The 22254-nt window shown below is 50.2% G+C and overlaps 2 protein-coding genes across 3 annotated transcripts; both read right to left on the reverse strand.

Annotated features, from left to right (window-relative positions):
* Window positions 1-921: 921 nt before the first annotated feature.
* Window positions 922-1927, reverse strand: LOC309675156 (G-protein coupled receptor 35-like; the record flags this gene model as incomplete). Its single annotated transcript, XM_082487379.1, has 1 exon — window positions 922-1927. The coding sequence occupies exon 1, from the start codon at window positions 1867-1869 to the stop codon at window positions 922-924; it is 948 nt and encodes a 315-aa protein (XP_082343505.1). The 5' UTR covers window positions 1870-1927.
* Window positions 1928-5794: 3867 nt separating this feature from the next.
* On the reverse strand, window positions 5795-20046 carry LOC309675079 (G-protein coupled receptor 35-like; the record flags this gene model as incomplete). 2 transcript variants are annotated; one of them, XM_082487286.1, is made up of 3 exons in its annotated part: window positions 19980-20046; window positions 10137-10309; window positions 5795-6764 (listed from the first exon to the last, which is right to left on the reverse strand). In XM_082487286.1, the coding sequence occupies exon 3, from the start codon at window positions 6725-6727 to the stop codon at window positions 5795-5797; it is 933 nt and encodes a 310-aa protein (XP_082343412.1). In that variant the 5' UTR covers window positions 6728-6764; window positions 10137-10309; window positions 19980-20046. The 2 variants fall into 2 exon arrangements, with proteins under 2 accessions (XP_082343412.1, XP_082343413.1); XM_082487287.1 differs by lacking the exon at window positions 19980-20046 and adding an exon at window positions 11025-11067.
* Window positions 20047-22254: the final 2208 nt, after the last annotated feature.

Below are 22254 nucleotides of genomic sequence, written 5' to 3' on the forward strand. Positions count from 1 at the left end.
CCTGAAAACTGCGTGTGGATGGTGAAGCTACATCTGCTTCATGTTGCTCACTGCCGTTTTCTGCACATCAAGACTCCTGCAGCAGGAGGCTGCAAGAACTGCCTCACCAGGCAGGACACCCGTTGAAGATTTGATCCCATCAAAGTACAACAACAAAGCTGTCACCAGGGCTTATGGTAGTTGCTTGGGTGAGAACAGATCTTCACAGCTTTATACTTGATACGCACAATGCTAGGTGTCTGTTTTGTGGTCCACAACACTTTATGTAGCTCAGTTTTTCCATGCAATAATGGCTTTCAGTCTCACAAATTCCAGGGCATTGCAACAAGCTAACACAAGTGTCAGGAATGGGGCAATAGACTCAGGCTCCTGTCCGAGTCCTGCAGTTTACTCCATGCACAGAAATAGCTGCACCCTGGCGATAGCTGCAAGCTTTGAAATTATATAGGCTGGTAGGAAACTACCACAGCAAGGGCAAATTCTTTGAGGTGATAGGTTTGGCATTTTAGTATAGCGTTTTTTTTGTTTTTAAGTGACCATATAAGTTAGAGTGCTAGAAGTGGATTTGTGTATTGCTGTAAGGGTGCTCAGTTTCCTATGTTTAGCTGCACGATACGTACAAATAAGAATATGGCAGAAACAATGGCCTTGTATAGACCATACCACATGGCTCTCCCTCTTGACCAGGAGATGCCTGAAGCTGCGCTACAAGGATTCAAGACAATAGCCAGAGCTGGAGTCAAGTCACTGAGGACAGGACAAAATTCAAGTTAATATCAGACCCCTTGGAGGGGGTTGCTCCTTTTTGCAGGTAAGTCTGTACCTATAATGATTGCAAATACTGTAAGTAGTCCCATTCCCTCTGCCTCGAAACTTCAGCAGCACTGTGGCTCTTAACACCTATAGTGCACTGCACCTTGTTTATGTCATGACTTGATCTGTGGGCGGCTGTGACTCTTGACTTTGGTTCATCTTGGACCTCATTGATATACAAGTGGGGAAAAGAGAAGGAAATTCCTGAAATTCCCTGGCTGCAAAATAATAGCAAAATGCATCCAAACAGCAGTTAGAATTTGCTAAGCACGCACAGATCTGAACAGAGGCTCTAACTTTCAAGAGCAGAGAACAAGCTCCAGAAACATCCACTGCAAACCGGAAGAGCAGTGTGATGTAGAAAGGCAAAAAACATACGATGAACACGCACAAATTCACAGAAATAATGTGGATTGCTTTCTGAATTAACTTTGTCTCATGAGGGCTCGTGGCCATCTTCTTTTTGAGACATTTGATGACTTGAACTGAGCAAAAAATCACAATCCCTAAGGGAATAAAATACACAAAGATAACAGAGAATAACGTTGAATAATTAGGTTGAATAGATTCTTTCCGAAGACAGAATCGTTCCTTTCTGCCATCCAATTTTCGACGCAAGTAGGAATAAACTATAAGCATTATCCAAAGAAACACACAGATAGAAGCTGATTTTAGTGGGGATCGAAGAATCTTTGCTTTCAGAGGGAACTTGATTGCAATGTATCGATCAATTGCATTCAGGGTGATGATAAGGATGCTCATAGGCATGTTTGTAAAATAGATGTTCTGGATGGTGATGCACAGCTTGTCTATGGGATGGTCGTACTTGCTAAAATATATCAGGAAAGGCAGGGCAAAGAGCAGGAAACTGTCTGCGACCATGAGGTTGATCATGTACACCCTGGTCTCGGTCCACCTCTTGAGTTTGCAGCAGAAGACCCAGAAGGCAGTCAAGGTCAGTGGGATCCCAAAAGAGAGCACCGGGATGTAGATGATAAGTTGAAATAGCACAAGGCCTTTCTGCAGCGTGTCGTCATCGTTGGTGCAGTTCTGCATATTGGGCCGTCTCTGCAAGAAAAGGGTGTAAGCATGAGATGGAGCTCGGGGCCGGGTCCTGCTGAGGTGCCCCTGCTGTCATGGCTCCGTGGCTCCTCATGCCCCTGCACTGCGTATGTAGGCAGCCCCTGGGGGGGCTCGGTGGCTCATCCGCGCTGTCTGTCCCTCAGCCATCAAAGTAACACTGTCACTCACCACCAGCTAACACAAAAACACAGAGGCGAACTTCTTTGCAGCTGTTAGGGGGTTAAGTCTGCCTTGCCCTCCATCAAGTCCTGTTTTGCACAGTTTGGGTAACAGCAAAGGGTCTGCAAAGCAGGATGATAATTTTTGTGGTCCCTTATCTTTGCTGCTGCTGTGGTTGTCAGAGAGCCACTGGCTTTAGGGCAGACCAAAGCAGAGCTGGGCAGCATTCCCCCTCCACCCTCCAAGGTCCTTACTTTGCTGCTGAAGCCACCCCATGGGTTTGCTCTGGGACTTGCCAGCCTGTGAACCTCCACAGGACTTGAGCCCTTCTGGCCCTTCCAGGTAGTTCCGGTGGCTTTACTCCTGGGGGCGACGGGAATGCAGCTGCAGGCTGGTGGCTGGGTGCCTGCAGTGGGCAGGCTGCCCCCGAGCACAAACCCGCTCCTCTCGCTGCCAGATGCTGGGGAGGAGTAGCTCAGCATGGGTATCACCAGCCCCAGCAGATAACAGGTCTCCAAAGAGAGAAGGGAAAGTGAGAAGACACGTCTGATCTCAACCTTCAAAGACAGGAAGCCAAAATTTTGCTAGAGCAGAAAACACAAATCCAAGAACTTAGACTATCTCTTTTAAATATTTCAGGACATCCGCTGCCAGCAAGGAGGCTGTGGAGAATGAATTAGACTTAGTCTGCAGCTCATAAAGGAACTGTTTACAGTAAGGCAGGAAAGGAAAATGCCCAGATTCTTTCAATCTCTTATAAATACATTGCCTTATAAGTCAGTGGCTTCTAAGCATCAACATCCAAACTGTAGTGAAAGTATCTGATTGCATGAACTAAAAGTGAACTGGTTTTAGTGTCCAAGACTGGGAGATGGATCTGGAGACCACAGAAGAAAGCACGGTACCTGCCCTAGCACCAGAACTGGTATGGCATTACTGAACCACACTCATTTTTAGGGTGGATTTTACGGAGGAGCTAACATACAGCTGGTGTCCTGGCTCTCTTGGGCTTTCAGCCTCCCAGGTCCTTGGCTGCACCGTGGTACCACCTACCGTGCAGCCGTTCCCTGCCGGCCCACCATGGTCATCCTGCAGTGAAAAAGCCACTTTCTGCACGCATAGCACTGCCCCGAGGAGCAGCTGAGCCCTCCGGGCTGGGCTGGGCATTCCAGAGCCATCGAATCCCCCGTGTAAGCACAGAGCCAGTGGGAGTTCCCAAGGTCCCGTGCCGCAGCGTGCCTGGAGCTGGGTGTCTCCATGCTAGCAGAAAAGGCACGGTAAGAAGCACCGGTGTGAAACCGCAGCGAGGGATGAAGAGCCCCCTGAACGACACATGTGTCTGAAAAACAGTGAGGCATAACAGCTGTGAAAGCAGGAGGAGACTGAGGCGTCTGTGTACAGCTGAGGACTCACCCATAAGTTACCAACCTGGCGCAGTTGCTTCAGTTAAGAGATGAGAAAGCACATCCTGAAGTACTGAGCAGAGCACACTGCCACACACCGGCGTGGGTAGAATTTAAAGTCATTACCTGTTTCTTGTGGGGCTGTCAGGTGGGTTTAGTCCTCAGAAAGGATGCAGTGTAGACACGGGCGTCCCGGCAGGGGAGATGTGTTGGGGCTGCGGGTGCCAGTTCAGGGTGCTGCTCTGTGCAGGGCACGGCTGCCCGGGAGCCTGCTGTCAACCGCTCAGGAGCACCGAAACGCTGCAATGAACTCTTGTTCTCCAAAAGTGGTTCATTTATCACCTACTTTTTGGGACGGTGGAGTCTCTGGTGCCCTCTGTTGTTCTACTCACATCAGCTCAGTGCTTCACCATCATTTTTTCCACCCAGTCCGCGTTCCCCCAACTTGCCTCACACAAATTAGCAATTAAAATTTAATATTTTCAGTCGTGGGAAAGCAAATAATTTCTGAAATAAAACCCATAATGGCTGCAAATTGCGATTCTGGCAGCGAAAGGTCCCTAGGGAGCAGAGCAGCCCGTGCAGCCTCCGGTGCGGTTGCAGAGCGTGCCCCAGGCAGGCAGCAGTACGGGGGCCGGTGGCCTTTCCGAGGGGGGACATCAGTGCTCGTGCACCCCGTGAGAGTGAGCCCCGGGCGAGGGGACCCAGCATGCTTCTCTTCGGTGTCTTTACAGGAAAGGTGACAGGGTGACAGACATTATGTGCCCGCTTGTCCTCTGTGAATCAGCCAGCTGTCTAACACCGCTCATCAGCATCGCTGGAAAGCCCACGCTGGTAATGACAGTCACTGCCAACCGGGCACAGGTGAGAGACACTGGTGTGGCAGTGAGCACACCATAGGTGTCAGGACCTTTAGAAACATGTTTAAGAACATGCCCCAGTGGTATTTTGTAGTCATTTTAATGGCTTTTGCTGTCTGTCGGCTGCAGCAGTTGCAGTCCCATCGATGTGAGCCAGCTGACAGGAGCCATCCTCTGACTCCCTCAGGATTTGTCCCGTTAATTCATGTCCCCTGACCTCACAGTCCCACAGGTGACAACAGCAGATTGAGCAGCAGCCATGGGCTCCCTGAAGGCAGATGTAGGTCACAGGGGAAACTGCGTAAGTGGGCAGGGAGTCTTCCGGAGTACCCCGAGCATTGCCTGGGCAGAGCTTGGAGGCCATTTTGGAGATTTTTCAGCATTTAGAAAGAAAAAAGGCCTGTCCTAGGGAGCATTTGAATAACATGTGGGGGGGTCAACCCACCCCCCATCTCCCCTGGCTTTTCTAGGTTGCTGACTCATGGACAAATGCGTTTCCCCCATGGAAACGTTAGGGGTGTCAGTGTGGGCAGGCTGCGGGAACCTGGACCCAGCTGTGTCCAGCTGCGGGGTGCTACTCTGACCCTGAGCTGCGGCCGGGAGGGTGAACCTGGGGGCCAAACTGGTGCCACAACATAAACCCAGGGAATAGCAATGCACAGGTGGCAAAGGTCTAGCCAGAGCTAAAAGAGCTTCCCCACGGGTGGCAGCGGCAGCCCCTTGGGAACGGCGGCTCTAAGGAGGTGTCTCTGTGCCAGGGCTCAGCTGTGCAGCAGGAGAGGAGCTGGCAGGAGGATTCAGCTCTGAAATCTCCCGGTCTTTGTGCCTTTATGGCACTGGACGAGTATTGCTTTCATCCTACAAGCATTCCTTCACATCTATCTGACCCATTGACTTGAAGGGGAAGGGCAGTCAGCAGCATGTAGGCTGCTTTGTAGGGCCATGTACTTAGTGATGTGCAGGTACCGCCTGAACACACACATGCACACGCACACGCGCATACCCCAGTCCGCCAAAGGAATGGGATAAAAATAAGTTGGATTATTTTAATAACACAAACAACTTGAAATACACAATGAAGTAAAACATGATATATTCTTTTGTACTTGTTGGCAGTAAGGACCAATTGACTTTAGCCGCAAAATGAACTAAAACAGAGTGCCATACATGGGTCACTTGTCTTCCTGTAAGAGTAACAAGTAGGTGCTGGAGGGTGGAATGGAGACAATGTTAGTGACCAGTGATTACATACACACTTTTACACATCTCTGTGAAATAACTTATTTCTTTAGTAGAAACAGAGTATAAATCACAATTAACTTGGTCATGCTAACCCTAACAATGATCTCCCTAGAGAGAAAGAGCGATAGTTATCCCAATAACACTGAAGCTGTATTTTCTCTTGCTGTTACAGAGTTGTTGTGGCGGTTTTTGGGTTTGGTGTTTTTTGCCCCCCCCCCCCCCCCCCGCCTTCCTTTAGCAAGTGTGTGTCTGCCAGGAGTGGCTTTGATCTGTTTTTTCAGTGCTGAGTTTGGGCAGTAGAAGGGCTTCATGGAACTCCTTGGTCACAAAGTAGTAGCAGACGCTATCCAGGCAGCAGTTGGAAGTGGCAATGCACCTCGTCACAGAGGAGAAGTTCTTCATAACCTGGAGGAGGAAACGGGTAGCTCCAACTTTTTCCATTATGAACCTGGCAAGTACCCCAAGGTAGGCTGGCAGAAAACATATTAGAAATACAATCAGATTTGCATAAATAATGTGAACAGCTTTCTGGATTAATTTCTCCTCCGGTGAATTTGTGTTCAGCTGTCTCTTAAGGTTCCTGATTACTTCTGTGGAGCAAAAAGTCAAGACTGCTAATGGAAGAGTGAAAACAAAGAAAATGGAAAGCAGGCTTAGAGTAGCAGGTGCGGTGGTGTCCTTCTGAAAGCAGAGCTCAGCGTGTCTCTGCCAAAGCTGTAAGGTGGCACCGATTATCACAGAGACCCACAGAAGCCCACAGAGAAGGGCAGCCTTCAGTGGAGACCTGAAGGTCCTGGCTTTCAAGGGGTGCTTTATGGCAATGTATCGATCGATGGAGATAAATGAAATCATGTAGATGCTCACTACCATGTTGATAAAATACATTGCCTCTATAAACTGGCAGAGTTCATCTCGGGTTGACTTATTCCAGAGCAAATAAGCCATGCAAGGCAAGGTGCAGATGACGAAGAAGTCTGCAAAGACCAAATTGATTACATACACTTTGGTTTCTGTCCACTTCTTTATCTTGCAGAAGAACACCCAGAGGGCAAGGGCATTAAATAGTGCTCCAAAAAAGAAAATGAGGTTATACAGAGTAAATTCAATGAGACGAACATGGTGATATAGTTCTAGATTTGTGACATTGCAGTTGTTGGACACATTCATTATCCTGATGTGTAGATGTTGTGTGATGTTCTGAGACCTGAAATGGGAAAAGACATAGTCAGACTTTCCTCCTACCTCTTCATAGATGCATGGCTCCTATAAAAAAGGGTATTTAAGTAAATTTGAGAAAATTACTCAAGGTATGCTTCCAATAGGACATGGCAGACGGCCTTTATTAAATAGGGGGATCTTGAATGAAGGGGTGGAATAGCACTTAGAAGAGCCCCCATAGATAGCAGGGGCATCCTGTGACAGTGTGAACACTAATTCTGTAAGCCAGGCTGTGCAAATGAGGTAAAATTACCCTTAGCTTAGTTTTGAGCTAGGCAGGGATTGCAGCAACCAAAGCCAAAGCCCAGCACAACCCATGAGCAAAAGCTCTTCCACCAGTTCTGCTGGTTTGGAACACAGACTAGGGGGGTGAAGGGCTGCAAGGGCATAGCAGATGTCACTTGGTAGACATCCTCATGCTCTGGCTCTAACTGGGCAGGTTTCTGAGCCTTTGGGCTGCCTTGTGAACCTGGAGCTCCTGCTCCAAGCTGAGGAAGACAGAGCTGAATCTGAGTTCCTGCATCCCAAAGGCATGCTTGAAACCCTAAGGGAGTAAGTGAGGCTTGCTGCTCTCCACCTCCTTGGGAAGGGAATGGGGGGTGAAAGGACTAACCTGATTTTAAGCCCATTCATTCCAGGAGAGAGTACGAGTCTGCAGATGTAAAGCAGAAATACACACCTGAAAGGGGGAACACCAGCATAAAACAAGGAACTTGCCATTAAGGGCTGCATGAGGTGGTTCCTACTCACGGCAGGCATCCTGCCACCGTGAGAAATCCATGACATGTAAGCAGTAGGTACTGAGCCTCTGTCACACTGGCTACTAGATGTTTTGCAAGAGTATTGGTTGTGTGAAGAGTGTGAGTTCATGGGCTGATAAAAATCGGCTTTCATCAGACCCCATCCTGTGCAAAGTGTCTCTATGTGACATGCACACGGAACAATTCTCTGAACTGGTGATGCTGTGTATATGTCACTGAATTTCTGCTTGCGTCTAAATGCACTCTGGAAAGAATTTAACCTTTTAATTTAAAATCAGTTATTTACCACTCTAACAGGAGAGTGAAGTGCTGAGGGAGCTGGTGAGATCCTACAGCTTTCAGAGACAGAGGGAGGGACACCATGGCTGAACATGCCTGCTCAAGCAATTATCTGCAAGCAATGCGGACCTTCTGGTCAGCTGGTGAGGGCACTGCCTGCAAAATCAGACTTCAGTTCTGAAGTAACTGATAAACACACCAATAACTCAATTGCTGGGGTGATATGTGTCTTGGGCACCAGCAGACACTAACGTGACTCCTGCGTAGAGCGCTCTCCCAATTCTTGTGTACTCAGGTCTGGGTTTCCCAGCAGAGGCTTGCTGGTCGGTGCCTGCACCCTGGAAGGAAGCTGACAGCTGCCACCCAAGGAAAACCTCTCTGAACTACAGTAAGTAGCAGTAGGGAAACACCTCACATCAAGGGCTGAAGCTGCCACATCGTTACGCTCACTGACTGCATAAGGCAGATGTATTTGGCTAATGCCCAGGTTGCTTTTCTCCGGCCCTGCGCTGCAATGCCAGCAGCAGCCCCCGTGCTGAAGTACAACGCAGGCAAACCACACCGGTGTGCTCTGCAGTGTGAAAGGGCTCTGGCGGACCACCCCCCTCCTTTGGAGCTGGAGTCTTGGCCCAAATGCAGTTCCCAGCATCAGGGCTCGCAAGTGCTCCAGGCCACCAGGCAGACCAGAGACTGGGGGGAGGAGGGAGGAAATGAGCAGAGGGTTTTAAAGCAGGCCACATAGCGCGGATAGGGTATGGCTGAGCACAAAATGTCTTTAAAGAGATGCAGTTTGATAAGCTAGCATATCCTGTGGCTGCTGGAAATGCTTGGGGTGGGGTGGGTAAGATGGCTGCAGCCTCAGAGGGACTAGGCAGCAACCTACAGCTGTGAGAAAAGGATAGTGATGGCTGTAAAACAGCGTCTTGCTGCTGCTGGAGGACCAGAACAGGCTGGGGCTCGACAGACAAGGTCGCCGGTATTGTGGAGTGTCCTGCCTTCCCCTCACCATAGGCTGGGGAGAGCTGGTCAGCATCTGTCCCCCGCCACGGAATTTGGTGACCAGCTGGGGAGGAAGGCCAGGTCTGGGCTCATTTCCTCCAGCAGCTCAAGAAGTAGCAGGCTTCTTCCAGACCCTTAACAGAGAGCTTGGAGGAAGAGAAGTAAGGCAGAGGCTGAAGGCACAGTGACTGTTGCAGCAGCACCGTGACGGCAAACACCCGGTGTATTTCCCAGTGGGATGCCCGCAGGGAAGCAGCTGCGCCGGAGGAGGAGTCTTACGTGTGAAATCCTTTTTCTGCCTTGTGGGGGGAAGTCAGAAGTCAGCAGGTACCAGAGGAGCAAAGGGTGGATGTGGTGGGTGAAATGACTAAGGACACCGTGGGAGCTGAGGGGGGCTGCTGGGGTGGGTGAGGGAAGGGACCTGAAGCTAAGCAGAGGGAGAGGAAGAAGCAAAATGGGGTGGGAAGGATGGGTACAGCACAGCATCTTCTGCATCAGCTGACTTCAAACCTGCCACCTCCGTGGCAACTGCCCTGATTTTCACCAACTTTCCGATAAATTGAATGGGTAGCTGTCAATGAAGATTTATAAATGTGCTGCATAGGTATGGGAATAGACTTGGACAGGGCAGTACGTCACAGGGGTGTTAATCTAACCATGGGCAGTGCCGGCCAGGCCCTGGGCAGCAAGCTGACCTGGGAGGGAAGCATGTCCAGAAAGAGAGAGCAGATAAACTGCCACCATGGACGAAGAGCCCTAGGAGAGAGCCCTGCCACAGCACTTGAGTGAGGGGCTCTTCCTCTCTGTTTCCAAACAGCATAAGGAAACCTGGAAACTGCCCGCTCCGACCTTGCTGTTGTTCACAGTTCTCTCAAACACAGTGATCTAAGGCACAACACTTTTTTCTTTTCTTTTTTTTTTGAAACTTGTGTTCTTTCAGGCTTGTCCATCACTGCATCCCCTGCAAACGGTACTGCAGCCTCCCTAACCACAGAACTGCTTTGAAAGACCCTGGAAAGGGGATGCAAGGGTTCACTTAGCCAAAAAGGAAACCTTTTCGAACCACTCATTTCCCAAGTTGGGATGAATTTAGCCTCCAGTTCCCAGCTGCTGTTAGAAAGTATATGCTGTAAAGGTAAAGTACCTGGAGAATACCTTAGAGTGAGAACAGAAACCAAAAGGCTCAGAGATCGCAACCTACTGCAGGGACCTCTGCACTGCCCCGCGGAAATCGGGCACCTGAGCCTCCTCCCAGCCACAGCAGGACCCTGAACAGCCGTTCACAGAGAGCGAGAGAGAATGAAACAAAGTGATGTTACCTGGAGGTTTAATGCCACAAAATCAGCAGCGGCTCCCACCTGAGGCAGGGCATGTGGGGGCTGCGCAGCCACGCGTCCTGGCCGGGAGGAGCGGGGCCAGCCGGTGGGGCTGGAGGATGGGCATGGGCTGCACGCTCGCTGGTACTTGAGGGTTTCTATAGCACCTCCTCCTCCTGCGCAGAAGAAGATTTCATGTCAATTTGGTCTTGAATGTCAATCTGCTGACCAAATAAATGGTGGCAATACTTTCCAGTGAGGTCTAGCACCTGATATCATTCAGCACTTTCTAAACCAGTGTGTTCCACTTCTAACAGTGGTACTCAGCAACTGTGGATTTGAAATGCTGTGCTGAAACCTAAGATAAGCAAGGCCAGGAAGACGTGATATCTGGTATTAGATCATCCTGTGCAGGGCCCTCCAGCTGAGTGCTGCACTGAGTCGTGTTTGCTCAGCTCTGCGTGTGGAGGTGGGCACACTGAGTAGCTTGGCACATAGCGTAGGCCCTCTCTAGGCTGGAGAAAGTCTCCTCAACCCTCCTCAGATGGAGACTGCTGCACCCAAACGGCCCATTGGGATGGGTTTGGTGCCTGGGGCAGGGATGGGGCAGGAGATGGCCATGATGGGGCCAGCAGCAGGGCTCCAGCCTGCACTCCTGTTTGAGCACAGCTACAGCCAAAGCACCTGAGAGCTTCAGGATGGCAACTGAACCAAGGCCTCGACATCTCACATGGGTGGCAAAGAGCCTCACTTCTCAGACCCTGAGTTGACAGAAGTGGAGGGGGGAGAGAGAGCTGTAAGCCCTAAAGGGCTCATTGATGGGCTATTTAATTGGTGTGGATGATCAGCGTGCAATATAGCTCATGGGGAGTTGTCTCACTGCCCACTTACCCCTAGCATCTGACCAGCCGTAACACATCTTCCATTGCAGTGACTCTAATGATGGTTGGCTGCTCATAAAATATCACGATGGGTAGTCTCCTGGCTATGTGAGCTGTGAGAGAAGAGAAGCCTGCTGGCTCAAGCTCGGGGTGAGAACATACAGGCACTGGTGAGGTGAGCGAAGGATGGCAGGATGCCGATGTGGCCCAGGTGTCCCTGGCTCAGGAGGTATGAGGTAGCATTGAGCAGAGGAAGTGCTGCAGCACAGCTGTCCAGCAAGGCTGTGCAGGGGAGAGGACTCAACAGAAGATCCTGAAGATAAGACCCACTTGCTCTGCTCCACCACAAGGCTTATGCACCTTGCAGCCACCCTATAACCACAGCGATGTGCGTGCCAATCATGGCCCTTGGGAGGCAACCAGGCATCCAAAACCCCCAGGTTCATCTGTCATGGAGAACAAACCATCAGTGTGTAAGGTAGGAGCCACATAAAGTATTTCTGAACCACACACTGATAACACTCTCAGATACCATCTGGCATTTGTGAGGTGCTGTGACGGAAGAGGGCAGGGAAGTGTGCTGATATGAAATGCTGCAGTGGTTCTTTGGGTCGCATCATAAAAGAGGCACTGGAGGGTCACTGCAGGTGTTAAAGGCCAGGAAAAACATGCGTGAAGAAAGCCACAAAGGAAAGGCTGTGGGAGCTGTTAGCCTGTGGTAGCTTCAGCTGTGTTTCCCACACAGAGGCTGATGCTGCGAGTTATTTTTAACTGAGAGCCCAGGATGATAGTCTTGTTCACAGAATGGCTGAGGTTGGAAGGGATCTCTTGAGTTTTACCCCAACCGCTTGCTCAGAGCCATGCCCAGTCTGGTTTTGAATATCTCCAAAGATATCATGACAGATTCTCTGGGCAACCTGTTCCAGTGTTTGAACACCCTGGGAGTAAACATTTTTTCTTATGCTTATAATGGACCTTCTTGTATTTCAGTTTATGCACATTGCCTCTTGTCCTCTCCCTGTCACTGCTGAGAGGAGCTCCGTCTTCTTTACTCCCTCCCATTGGGTATTTATACACACGGATAAGATCCTTGCGAGCCTTCTCTTCTCCAGGCTAAAGTCATATGAGAGATGCTCCAGTCCCTTAATCATCTTTGTAGCCCTTCCCTGGACCTGCTCCAGTAAGTCCGTGTCTTTCTTGTACTGGGGAGCCCAGCACTCCAGATGTGTCTCACCAGTGCTAGGTAGAGGGAGAGGATCACCTCCGTTGACCTGCTGACCATGCTCATCCTAACGCAGCCCAGGATGCTGTTGCCTGCCTTTGCTGCAATGGCACATTGCCAGCTCATGGTCAGCTTGGTTTCCAGCAGGATCCCAGGTCCTCCTCTGTAACGCTGCTTTGCAGGCAGTCAGCCCCAGCCTCTACTGGTGCCTGGGATTGTTTGTCCCCAGGTGCAGGACTTGTCCCTTTCCCTTGTTGAACCCAATGAGGTTCCTGTCAGCCCATTTCTCCAGCCTGTCAAGGTGCCTCTGAATGGTGGCACAACCCCCTGGTGTATCAGCCATCCCCTCATTTTTGTATGCTCTGCAAACTTATCGAGGGTGCACGCTGCCCTAGTGCCAGAACATTATTGCTTGGCATCTTCATCATTTGCCCCAATCTCCACCTCCAAGGGACTGCACTAGGGACTGGCCTCCAGCTGGGCTTCGTGCTGCTAATCACAGCCCTTACACCTTGGCCGTTCAGCCAGTTTTCAGTCCACCTCACTGTCCGCTCACCTAGCCCATACTTCGTCAGCCTGTCTATGAGGGTATTAGGGGAGACAGTAAGGCTTTCAACAATAAAGTTGAGATAGACAACATCCACTGCTCTCACTTCATTCACCAAGCAAAGTCATCTCTTCAGAGGCACCTATCAAGTTGATCCGGCATGATCTTGTATATCCAATCATCTTCTTGTCCATAGTATGCTTTTAAATGGTTCCCAAGAAGATCATATATCTCCTTCCCAGGGATCAAGGTGAGGCTGACTGCCTTGTAGTTCTCTGAATGCTCCTTCCCGCCTTTCCTGAAGGTAGGGGTGACATTTGAGTTAGTCAGCAGTGTTAAAGGGAAGAGCACATTGTGAGAGCCAGCTCACACACAGTCCTGGCTGTAAAAAGAGAGATGAGCAGCAGTAGAAAATTACTTTGGGCAGGGAAAATAAAAGGAGCAGCCTAAGCTTTCCTTTGGAAGATTCCAGCTCCAACTTTATGTGCTGCTGTCCAAAAATCTGGGGATAGTGCCTGCTACAGGAGCAGTTCCAACGAGAAATGCTGTGCGCTTCCTGCAGCCCCTTGAAGCGGCAGAGTGGATGGCAGAGGGAACGCAGAAAGGCAGGGACACCAGTCTTCCAAACAGGGAGACAAAGTTTTGAACTCTGAAGTCCTAAGTGGACAAAAACCACAGGCCAGTGGGGAAGGGAGCCAATGCCTCCCTGCGGCTTTGTGAGGGGTGATGCGTCGGGGCAGCAGTACGCTTCAGTGTCTGATAGTGTGGCATGATGGAAACGATACAGTGGAAACCATAAAAGCATGGTGCTTTCCATTCCAGGGAGACTTGTTGATAGGTGTGTTTGTGTCCGCAGAGTGTGAGACAGCATCGAGATGAGTCCCACGAGTGTCAGCTCTGGAGAAACGCAGCTGCCGGCCCTGGGAGCCAGACTGCGCCTTCCTGAGAGCCCACTGCCGGGGGCATCGTGCCCACGGTCCTGCCGTGACAGGACCAGACAGCACCGTGGGGAGAGGCTGATCCTCGCCATGGCGGTGCAGGTGAGCTGTCAGCCGGGGAGCCAGAGCCTGTCCACCCCCTGCACCCCTGCGGAGAGCTGTGCACACCCTGGTGCAGGGGCAGCTGTGCAACAGTGGGGCACCGGGGTGGGAAAAGGTGGGCAGCATTGGGTGCTGCCACGGGGCTGGACAAGGTGGCAGCTCAGCGCCACACGCTGCCGGCGTGAGCACCCATGGGCAGGGTGCTGGGCAGGGTGACACGCAGGCAGCATCACGAGAGTCGTGGTAGGGGCCTTTGCCACGTTGAGGCAGAGCTCCTGTGTGAAACACACCAGGCACTTGCGAAGGTCTTCCAGATCAGGTTTGCCCATGGCATATGCGTGCAGTGCTATCACCCTGGTGTGTCTCTTCTCATCCTTCCTCCTCTCCATCACAGCTCAGCCCTCTTTCCAATCCTACCTGTCACTTAAACAGACACAAATGCCTTCGCGTAAGGGCACTTCTGTCTCAAGACTGTCGAGTCTGCCCCTGATGCCAACATAAGCCTTCCCAGGGCAGTACTCAGGACTGGCAGCACAGCAAATTCACGTGTTGAAAAGTGTCTGATGGGTCATAGGAAACATCCCGGTTGCCACATACACACTTGTGCAAACACGTCCTGCTGCCTCAGTCAGTGCTGGACAAGTGAAAGCAGGCTGCGGAGAGCAAGCTGTCCCTGTGCATACTGACACCGCTGTTTTTACCAAGGCAGCCGTGCCCACCATCCATCACTCCCAAAGAGGTCCCCTCCATGGCAAGTTGGGCACAAGACCTTCAGTTTCTCCTGCTCCCCGTGTTTGCAGGGAAAGCAAAGCCCTCAGCCTTGGCGGTCTCCATGCCAGTGGTGCCCATGCTCACCGCGATGTGTGAGCCCGGTGATGAGCCCTGCCGTGCAAGGCAGGACGAGGGTGAGCGGTGACTCACAGGTCACACGCCGGTCACCCACTTACATGCAGCTGTGGTTGTCTCACTGCATGGTGGGGGCCAGGGAGCTCCTGTAGGATGGTGTGGCCCACGTGGTGGGTACCTGTCCTGCTGCCTGTAGGGCACAGAGGTCTCCCTAGGGGGAGGTCCTGAACACATTTTGGGGCAGCCTGTGGAAGAAACCCTGTCCATAGCCTAAGTCATCATCGAGCAAGCTGTCAGCAGGGTCCATCCAAGCTCCATCATCCACAAGCAGGCCTTAGGAGGACAGATGAAAGACGATAGCTGAGTATGGATTCTTCCATCTCTGAGAGACAGAGATGGGCGTGGGTGCTGCATTCCAAAATCAAGCCGTGAAGGGACATGTACATCTCGCTGGCCTTGCTGCCAGCAGGACAGACCGCCCAGCCTCCACTAGGTGAGGCAGAAAGCCCTAAGTGGCTCCTCCATGGTTTGGTGAACCCTTCAGATGGAGATAGCAGTATGTCGTGGGTCACCTGTCCTAGCACTGAGCCCCAAGGACCAGTTGAGGTAGGCGTGGTGGGATCCATCCCTGGCTGGACTCACATGCACTGCCTCCTGTCCAGGATCTTTGCCTCCCTCGTGGACTGGGGAGAGCAGGGTGTCACCCAGGGGGACAGACCCTACCAGCCCTGTGCTGGGTGGCAGCATCCGTGGCTTTGTGTTGCAGGGTACAGCCTTTGGCAAGGAGAGGAGGAGAAGAGCTTCTCTAGAGATGGTGGCTGCAATGATGTTGGCACAGTGCCACCATGAGCATGCAGGAAGCTGCAGTTGGCAGTGGGGACTAAGAAGGTGGTGGCTGACAGAGCCAGCACCAGAAGGAGATTGAACTCAGCCCATGGAGGAGAAAAGGAAGGAGGAGTGTTTTGTGGGAGACGGTTGGAGGTGCAGGTGAGAAGCAGCTAATTTGGAGATGGTGGCCTAGGAAAGAGCCTCACAAAGGTTGTAGGCCAGGAGGGTGAGGTGGCTGGGGGAGAATACCATGGGTGTCTGGACAGAGATAGAGACAGAGACAGGCTGGCCGTACGGTCAGGACTGATGTGCTCCACCCTGCGCAAAGGCTGCAAGTGGCCAGGGGACACAAGGACATGGCAGGAGAGGATATCTTGGATGGTGGCAGCCAAACAGCGCTGGGAGAAGGTAGGTCTGTGCCAGTAGGGGCAGTGGCACCTGCCTGCAAGCAGGGTGTCTACCCTGGATACAGGCATTCCTTTCTTCAAAGAAGACAGGAGAAGGCTGTGCATGCCGGGTCCTCCTGAAGACCTGTATACCTTCCTGGCATTTTTCACCAGTCTCCTACCAAATCTCAGTGCTGGAGGTTGCAAAATTAACACAGATTATATCTGTTTGTGTTTTGTTAAAATATAGTACACTAAACAGGACTAGATGATGTGGTTTTGATTGTGGTGTGAAACAGGGGGGAAACGCCTACATGGGATGCTGCAAACCTTCATGAGACAGCCTGGGTGACCTTTGAAGATACCACCTTTTCCATGGCAGCGAGGTAAAAACACTCTTAAACTTGGTGGGTTTTTTTCCTTCCCACCGCTCAACTATGAACATCTCTTTCCTATATTGTCAATTTGAAAGGTCACTTTGCTGTGCAATCCTTTGGGTGTGGAAGGTCTTCACCTTTATTAAAATTTCAAATTCAAACTTAATTTACAATTTACATTCACGTGTCCAAGGAGGAGGAAAACAAAGATGATGTAAGGATAGCATTGTGTGTAAAGCCAGCCATGCTTTATTCAAGGGCTGGCTGCAGCAATACCCCACTCGTACAATGCCGTAGAAATACATCATACAGGTGCCTCTGATTTGAATGGATTTTACGTGTGACCTGCACACATACTGGAATGGATCATTAGTGCTCTTCAGGCTGTAGACCAGCCTATTCAGTCTCGTTAATGTTGATGCTATAGACTCGTATCATTGATTTCTTGAGCTGAAAAAAAACCTTTTGCTCTTATCTAATTGTATGACCCATTTTGTTTCTGAGTGCCCTGAGCTTGGCTAGAGACACCTGATGTTTAAAGAGCTGCAGCAGATTTTGTTATCGCTTTCTCTCAACCGCAAGACACACACACACACAAAATAAAAATTGGTTTTTGCTAATGGGAAGCAACAGAGGAGAGTGGAGGTAGGTCTGCTAATTGCAACGCATGCTCACCTGGCCTTGTCCTGCTCCCAGGACAACAAATCAGTTTATTCTCTGCTTTCACCAACCGCTCTGTAATTTGCCTCCCCATTTCTATGTCTGAACAGAGGCACAGCCAGACCAGGAGGAGTATTCACTCCTGCAGTGTAGCACATGCAAGTGTTAGAGGCTTTTGCTTATATTTTTGCGCTTTGCCCATGGGACTATTTTGTTCCTGGTCTTCTAAGCGTTACTGGCAGAGACTAGGTTGAAAAGTATATACACTGATTTCCTGAAAGAAAAGTGTCCTTTAAACTCACCACCCTCTGGATTCATTACCCTTCATCCCCCATGCTTGTTTTTCCACTTATCTTCTAAACTACATTACATCTTGTTTTTTATAAATGTGGATGAGAATATACAGTTTAGCTCAGAGGTTGTCCCCTACAGAAATGGGTCCATTGCCCCATGCGGTGGAGGACACTCAAGAAAGCCCTTGCCTCTAGGTCCTGCCCTGCTCTCTGTGCTGTGGCACCCCAACCACTGCTGCCTGGTCCCGGGTGCAGGGGTGGCTGATCAGCACACCATCAGCCTTTTCAGCTACTGAGGTGGTTGGTGGCTCCAGCACAGCACTGCTCAAGACCATGAGCTAACGGCGCACTGTGCACCCACAAGCGTGCAAAGCGGAACAGGTAGAAACAGCATAGAAAAGCTAATGAAGTCAAAAGCTAATGTTACAGGGCCATTTTCTCATTTTCAAAATCACCGCTCAGGGTCCCGTTTCCTCAGGTGATCCTGCCTTTACAGACAAATGACCATACCCTGCCATACTGACCTGAAACATCCAATACGTTATTAAACTGCAAAAGTTTTGCTGTGGGAGGCCAGAGACAGGAAGGCAGTCACAGAGGTATGGGGCGGGGGGGAGAGTGTTCCATAAATATGCATTTTTCAGAAAGCAAATTATCCCATCATTTAAGAACCAGGAATGAATCAACAAAGGAGAGGTGACCAATTAAATTCAAATCCATCTCGCATCATTCATGAAAGGTGATAATGCATCTGTGCCAAAAAGCTGCTGGTTTATCACAGATCTCAAAAACATTCATAAACAAATGTTTCAGCTGATCTGTTTCCATTTCCTGAAATGGAAACCAAATTTAGGAATACAATTTAATAAACAAAATTTTAGGAATGACTCATTCACCCTTTGATTCAATATTTTCAGAAGGTCAGTGGGCTGGCTGACTCTAGAGAGGGACGTTAAGCAGAGATTATTAGTGCCAAGGAGTTACATTTTAATCTCTTCTTCGTTACTGCGTACCAGATAAGCACACACGTTGCTGCTGGAGAGGCGAGCGATGCACAGGAAGGTAGCAGATAAGCAAAAAACCACAGAACTGCATGAAAAAGCATAATACAACATGGCAGCCTTGTTAGCAGTACGGCGGCAATGGCTGATAAAGCGGCTGCGTCACAGCATCACGCAGGGCGCTGACGGCACACGGCCAACCGCTGCCCAGCGGTGCTTGGGCGGGCGTCCTCAACGGGCTGCACTGAATGGGAGGTGGAAACCCAGTAAAAAGCATTTGGTGGAGGGTCCCCGAAGCACCAGCGGTCAGGGACTCCGGAGCACCCACTGCCAGGGTAGACTAGCATGGAGGAGCTGCTGGATGGTGAATTCCGGTCCTCCAAATGCCACAGATGACCTGCACCAGCCCTGCTAACAGTGTCACTACAAAACCCAACGTTTGAAAGCCCTGCCTGGCCTCGAGCACACCATCAGTTTCCAAACCATACCTGAGGCATAAGCTGTGCCCACCTAACCAAGGACATGACAGGACTGTGGCATGTTGTTTATGCCTCCCGCGTGAACAGACGGGTAAGGTCACAATGCATGAGCACTGTAAGCACCGGTCCCTGCTCAAAGATCAATGTCTCATCAAAGATTAAGTGGCTAAATACTTGTTTCCGATCAGAGATACGCCAGATCTGTCAATATCGTTACACAGCTCCAAAGCAGTGGGGATGGAAGGCACACCAGCTAATGATGGGTTTTTCCTTCCTGTGTATGCTACCAAGCATTTAATATAATTAAACGGTACAATTGGAATAAGGAATTTAAAGCAAATGATGCTGCTCTAAGGCTGCTGGGTGGTGTGAGCTATAGATCTGCCCGTGCATTTATAGAAACTGCCATAGGTCAGTGACTGGATTGATTGGTAACCTTTGCAGGACTGCCTTTTAGATTAAAAGATCAAGTTGTTCATGTTTTCTTTGCTTTTCAGGACAGGGAAGCATCTACACATACCTATAGATGTCAACCTTTCCTTTTTCTGGAGCTCGGAGAATACAACAGAAGAGCAAAGAAGACGGACTTGGCCCACGAGGACAGGCTTTACCCCCCGCCTTTACCTCTCCCTGGTTTCAATGGTTTAAATACTTCTAATGGTTTAAAATACTCATTTATCACAGTATTGGTGGTTTTGGAGAAGAAAAGACCTGTGGGAGGTCGGTCCTCAGGAAACATCACGGGTATCTCCTGACTTGCTTACTCAGCAGGGCCTGTCACTGAAACATAGGGATGTGACCGACTCTGCTAGCACTTGTCCAGTTGCTTCAAGAGACTGGAGATGGGTTAAAGCATTGAGCACCTCTCCCAGCGCCGGGCCTGGGTTAGCACATCGGTGCTAACCATTCATGAGATAGATAACATTTTGGGTTTACTTGCTGGGAGTCTCTGTCTGCTGCTGACGTCAACTATGCTGCACATGTAGAAGCTCATGAGAAATCCCCACCTGAAACCTGAGGTTTCTGAGCGAATCTGCTGCTGGCACTCTCTAAAACGCACTCTCAAAATTCACCTTCTAATGCAATACTTTACAGAGAGTAATCCCACAAACCCTTGGCTCATGCTGCAGCAGGAACTTCTGAGGACACGTGTGCTGCTGTAAGTTGCTGATGGAACTTTGGACGACTGCTTCTTTCCAACAGCCCCTCAAACACACCTTATTCGTTTCACTGAATCAGAGTATCTTTTAGGCATTTTGACTAAGATGTGCAGTCACTCTACTCACCGTGGCCTTGAGCACAGAACGGTGTGTCTCGCACGCAGATGAAACCACTCATCTAGTAGTTCTCCTCTCCTCCCTGAAGTAAAAGGTCAAGGAAAAATCTGCTTCTCTTCTGCTGGTATTACCAGAAGGCATACAACAAAGTCAGACGTGATATTTATTTTTCGCCTCCGAGACCCTTAGGTTTAAAAACTTGCAGGTACAGGAAATAATTCCCTGTGAATTACATTAATTTTTAAAGCAATTTTCTACTTTGCTACAAGGTGGCAGAGTTATAAACTGGTTTTATCGAAACCCTGGGGTGCTAAAACACGGTTACTATTAATGTGCCCGTAACCCTTAGTCACCGTAGGAAGAAGGACGTCGATCCTGAGTGGCTGCAAGCGCGGAGCTGTCACCTTAGCCGTGCGTGTCTACTCAGTGAGATGCCCCTCAGCGGTGACACCGTGACAGGGTCTACTGCACGGGCTCAGCACACTGCTGAAGGGGCACCAGCTGTACACATGGGCTTTCCTTCGATGTGAGCAATCCCATGCCCCGTGCCGAGGAGCTGGCAGCAGCCATTAAACCGGGGGGAGGATGGAGCGGGGCTCGGGGCACAGTGGGATGGGAAAGCTGTGACAGGTACCTCCAGCACCGACCCTGCCCCAAGCCCTCCCGCCCTCGCCCCCTGCGTCACTGCGACCTGCTGCCCCACAGCCCCTGCATCCCTTTGTCTTTTTTTTTTTTTTTTTCCATTGCCAAACTATAGCTTCCCAGAGGATTGCTTCCTTTTACTATTGCTAAAGGTTAATGCAGAGGCTCTGAGCTGCCTTTGAGCAGCAGAGAACTGCTCTCCCCAGCAGAAACCACCGCTCCGGGAAAAGCGCTCTTCCTCAGGACTATTCCGAGCCCGCTTTTTCCTTTGACATTTCCAAATCCATGCACCTCGTACTAAATGCAGGCTGTATTTTGTTTCCTCTCACATTAGCATAAATCCAGAGTGACGCTTTAGCAGCTGGGCAGGCCTAGATCCTCATATAGAAATACCCGGGACCAGCTAATCCAGGCAAAACCACGTCCTCTGCTTGAACAGGGAAGAAATGATTTGCTCGACTTGCTTATGTACTTGATCCAAAGAGTGCGGGTTCCTCCTTTCCCTTCCACTCAATTACATTCGTTTCATTGAAAACCTTTTGTCGCGGGAAATCTCTGCTTGATTGGCTTTCCTGATTTCGGATCATTGCATTGCTTTTTCTCTAAACAGCGATCAAGCTTCATTTTGCTGGCAGGCTATTTTGCAGTAGCTCCGTGGGGAATTAATACTACTATTTTTCTAATCGCTCTGTTGGATGCTATAACGACGCAGATCACCGGAAGGTTATATTCAGGGGAAAATAGCGTCTGAGCTAGGTGTCTAAAGGTAATTTTTTAACTTTGTGTCATCATTTGCAGCCTAGAGAGAGTTTTTAAGTGCAAGCCTTTGTACCCTTCCCACAATTTGGGTTAGCCCCACGGTGTGTGGGCAGGTCCTTGTGACAGCCGTGTTTCCTCTTAACTTTTGGGTACGTACAGCTCCCACGGCCTCAAGCCCCGCTCCAGGCAAAGGTTCAGCCCGTGCGTGGCAGGGAGGCCGCCATCCGCACCAACGCAGGAGCACCTGAAGTCCTAAATCCGGTCGGGGCTCTTTTTAGGTCCTACACATACACAGTAAAAGCCATTCCTGCCCGAAACAACTTGAGGTTTAAAACGTGTGAACCTTGTTGTTTATGTCTTCTGTCTAGGGGATGTACACAAATTAATACGCTTTGCCACCTTGACCTGCTTGTGTGAGCAGGGGCTGGTGGGGTGGTTTTGGGGCCGAGGAGAGCTGATTTTGCTGCGTGCAAGCCCAACTCTGCGGCAGCCGAGCTGCACGGCGGCGGCGATGGCAAGGGCTGGGGTTGTGCAGGGACGGGGAACCAGAAACTGCAATTTTGCCACATCACAACCCCAGAGAATGCGGGGTTACCCCTGCAGCTGCTGAGAGCATCTTCAGCTCTTTGAAAACAAACAAACAAAAAAACCCCACCACCCAAAAGCCGCAATCATCATTCGTATGGGAAAGACTTCTCACCCGCATGCTCCTCTGTGTGTCTGGTGGGTTCGTGTCCTTGCTGAAGCTCATCTTTGGTGCCTTGAGCTGAAGGGTTCTGCTGACACCGAGGTTAAATTCATCTGGGGGAAGAGAGGCTCAAATTAACTTTAATGCAGCCAAAGAGGGGAAATGGGCTCGTTCGAGAGGGTAAGATCTGGCTGG

This window comes from Vanellus vanellus (genome assembly GCF_965231255.1).
Source record: "Vanellus vanellus genome assembly, chromosome: 8".
NCBI lineage: Eukaryota > Metazoa > Chordata > Aves > Charadriiformes > Charadriidae > Vanellus > Vanellus vanellus.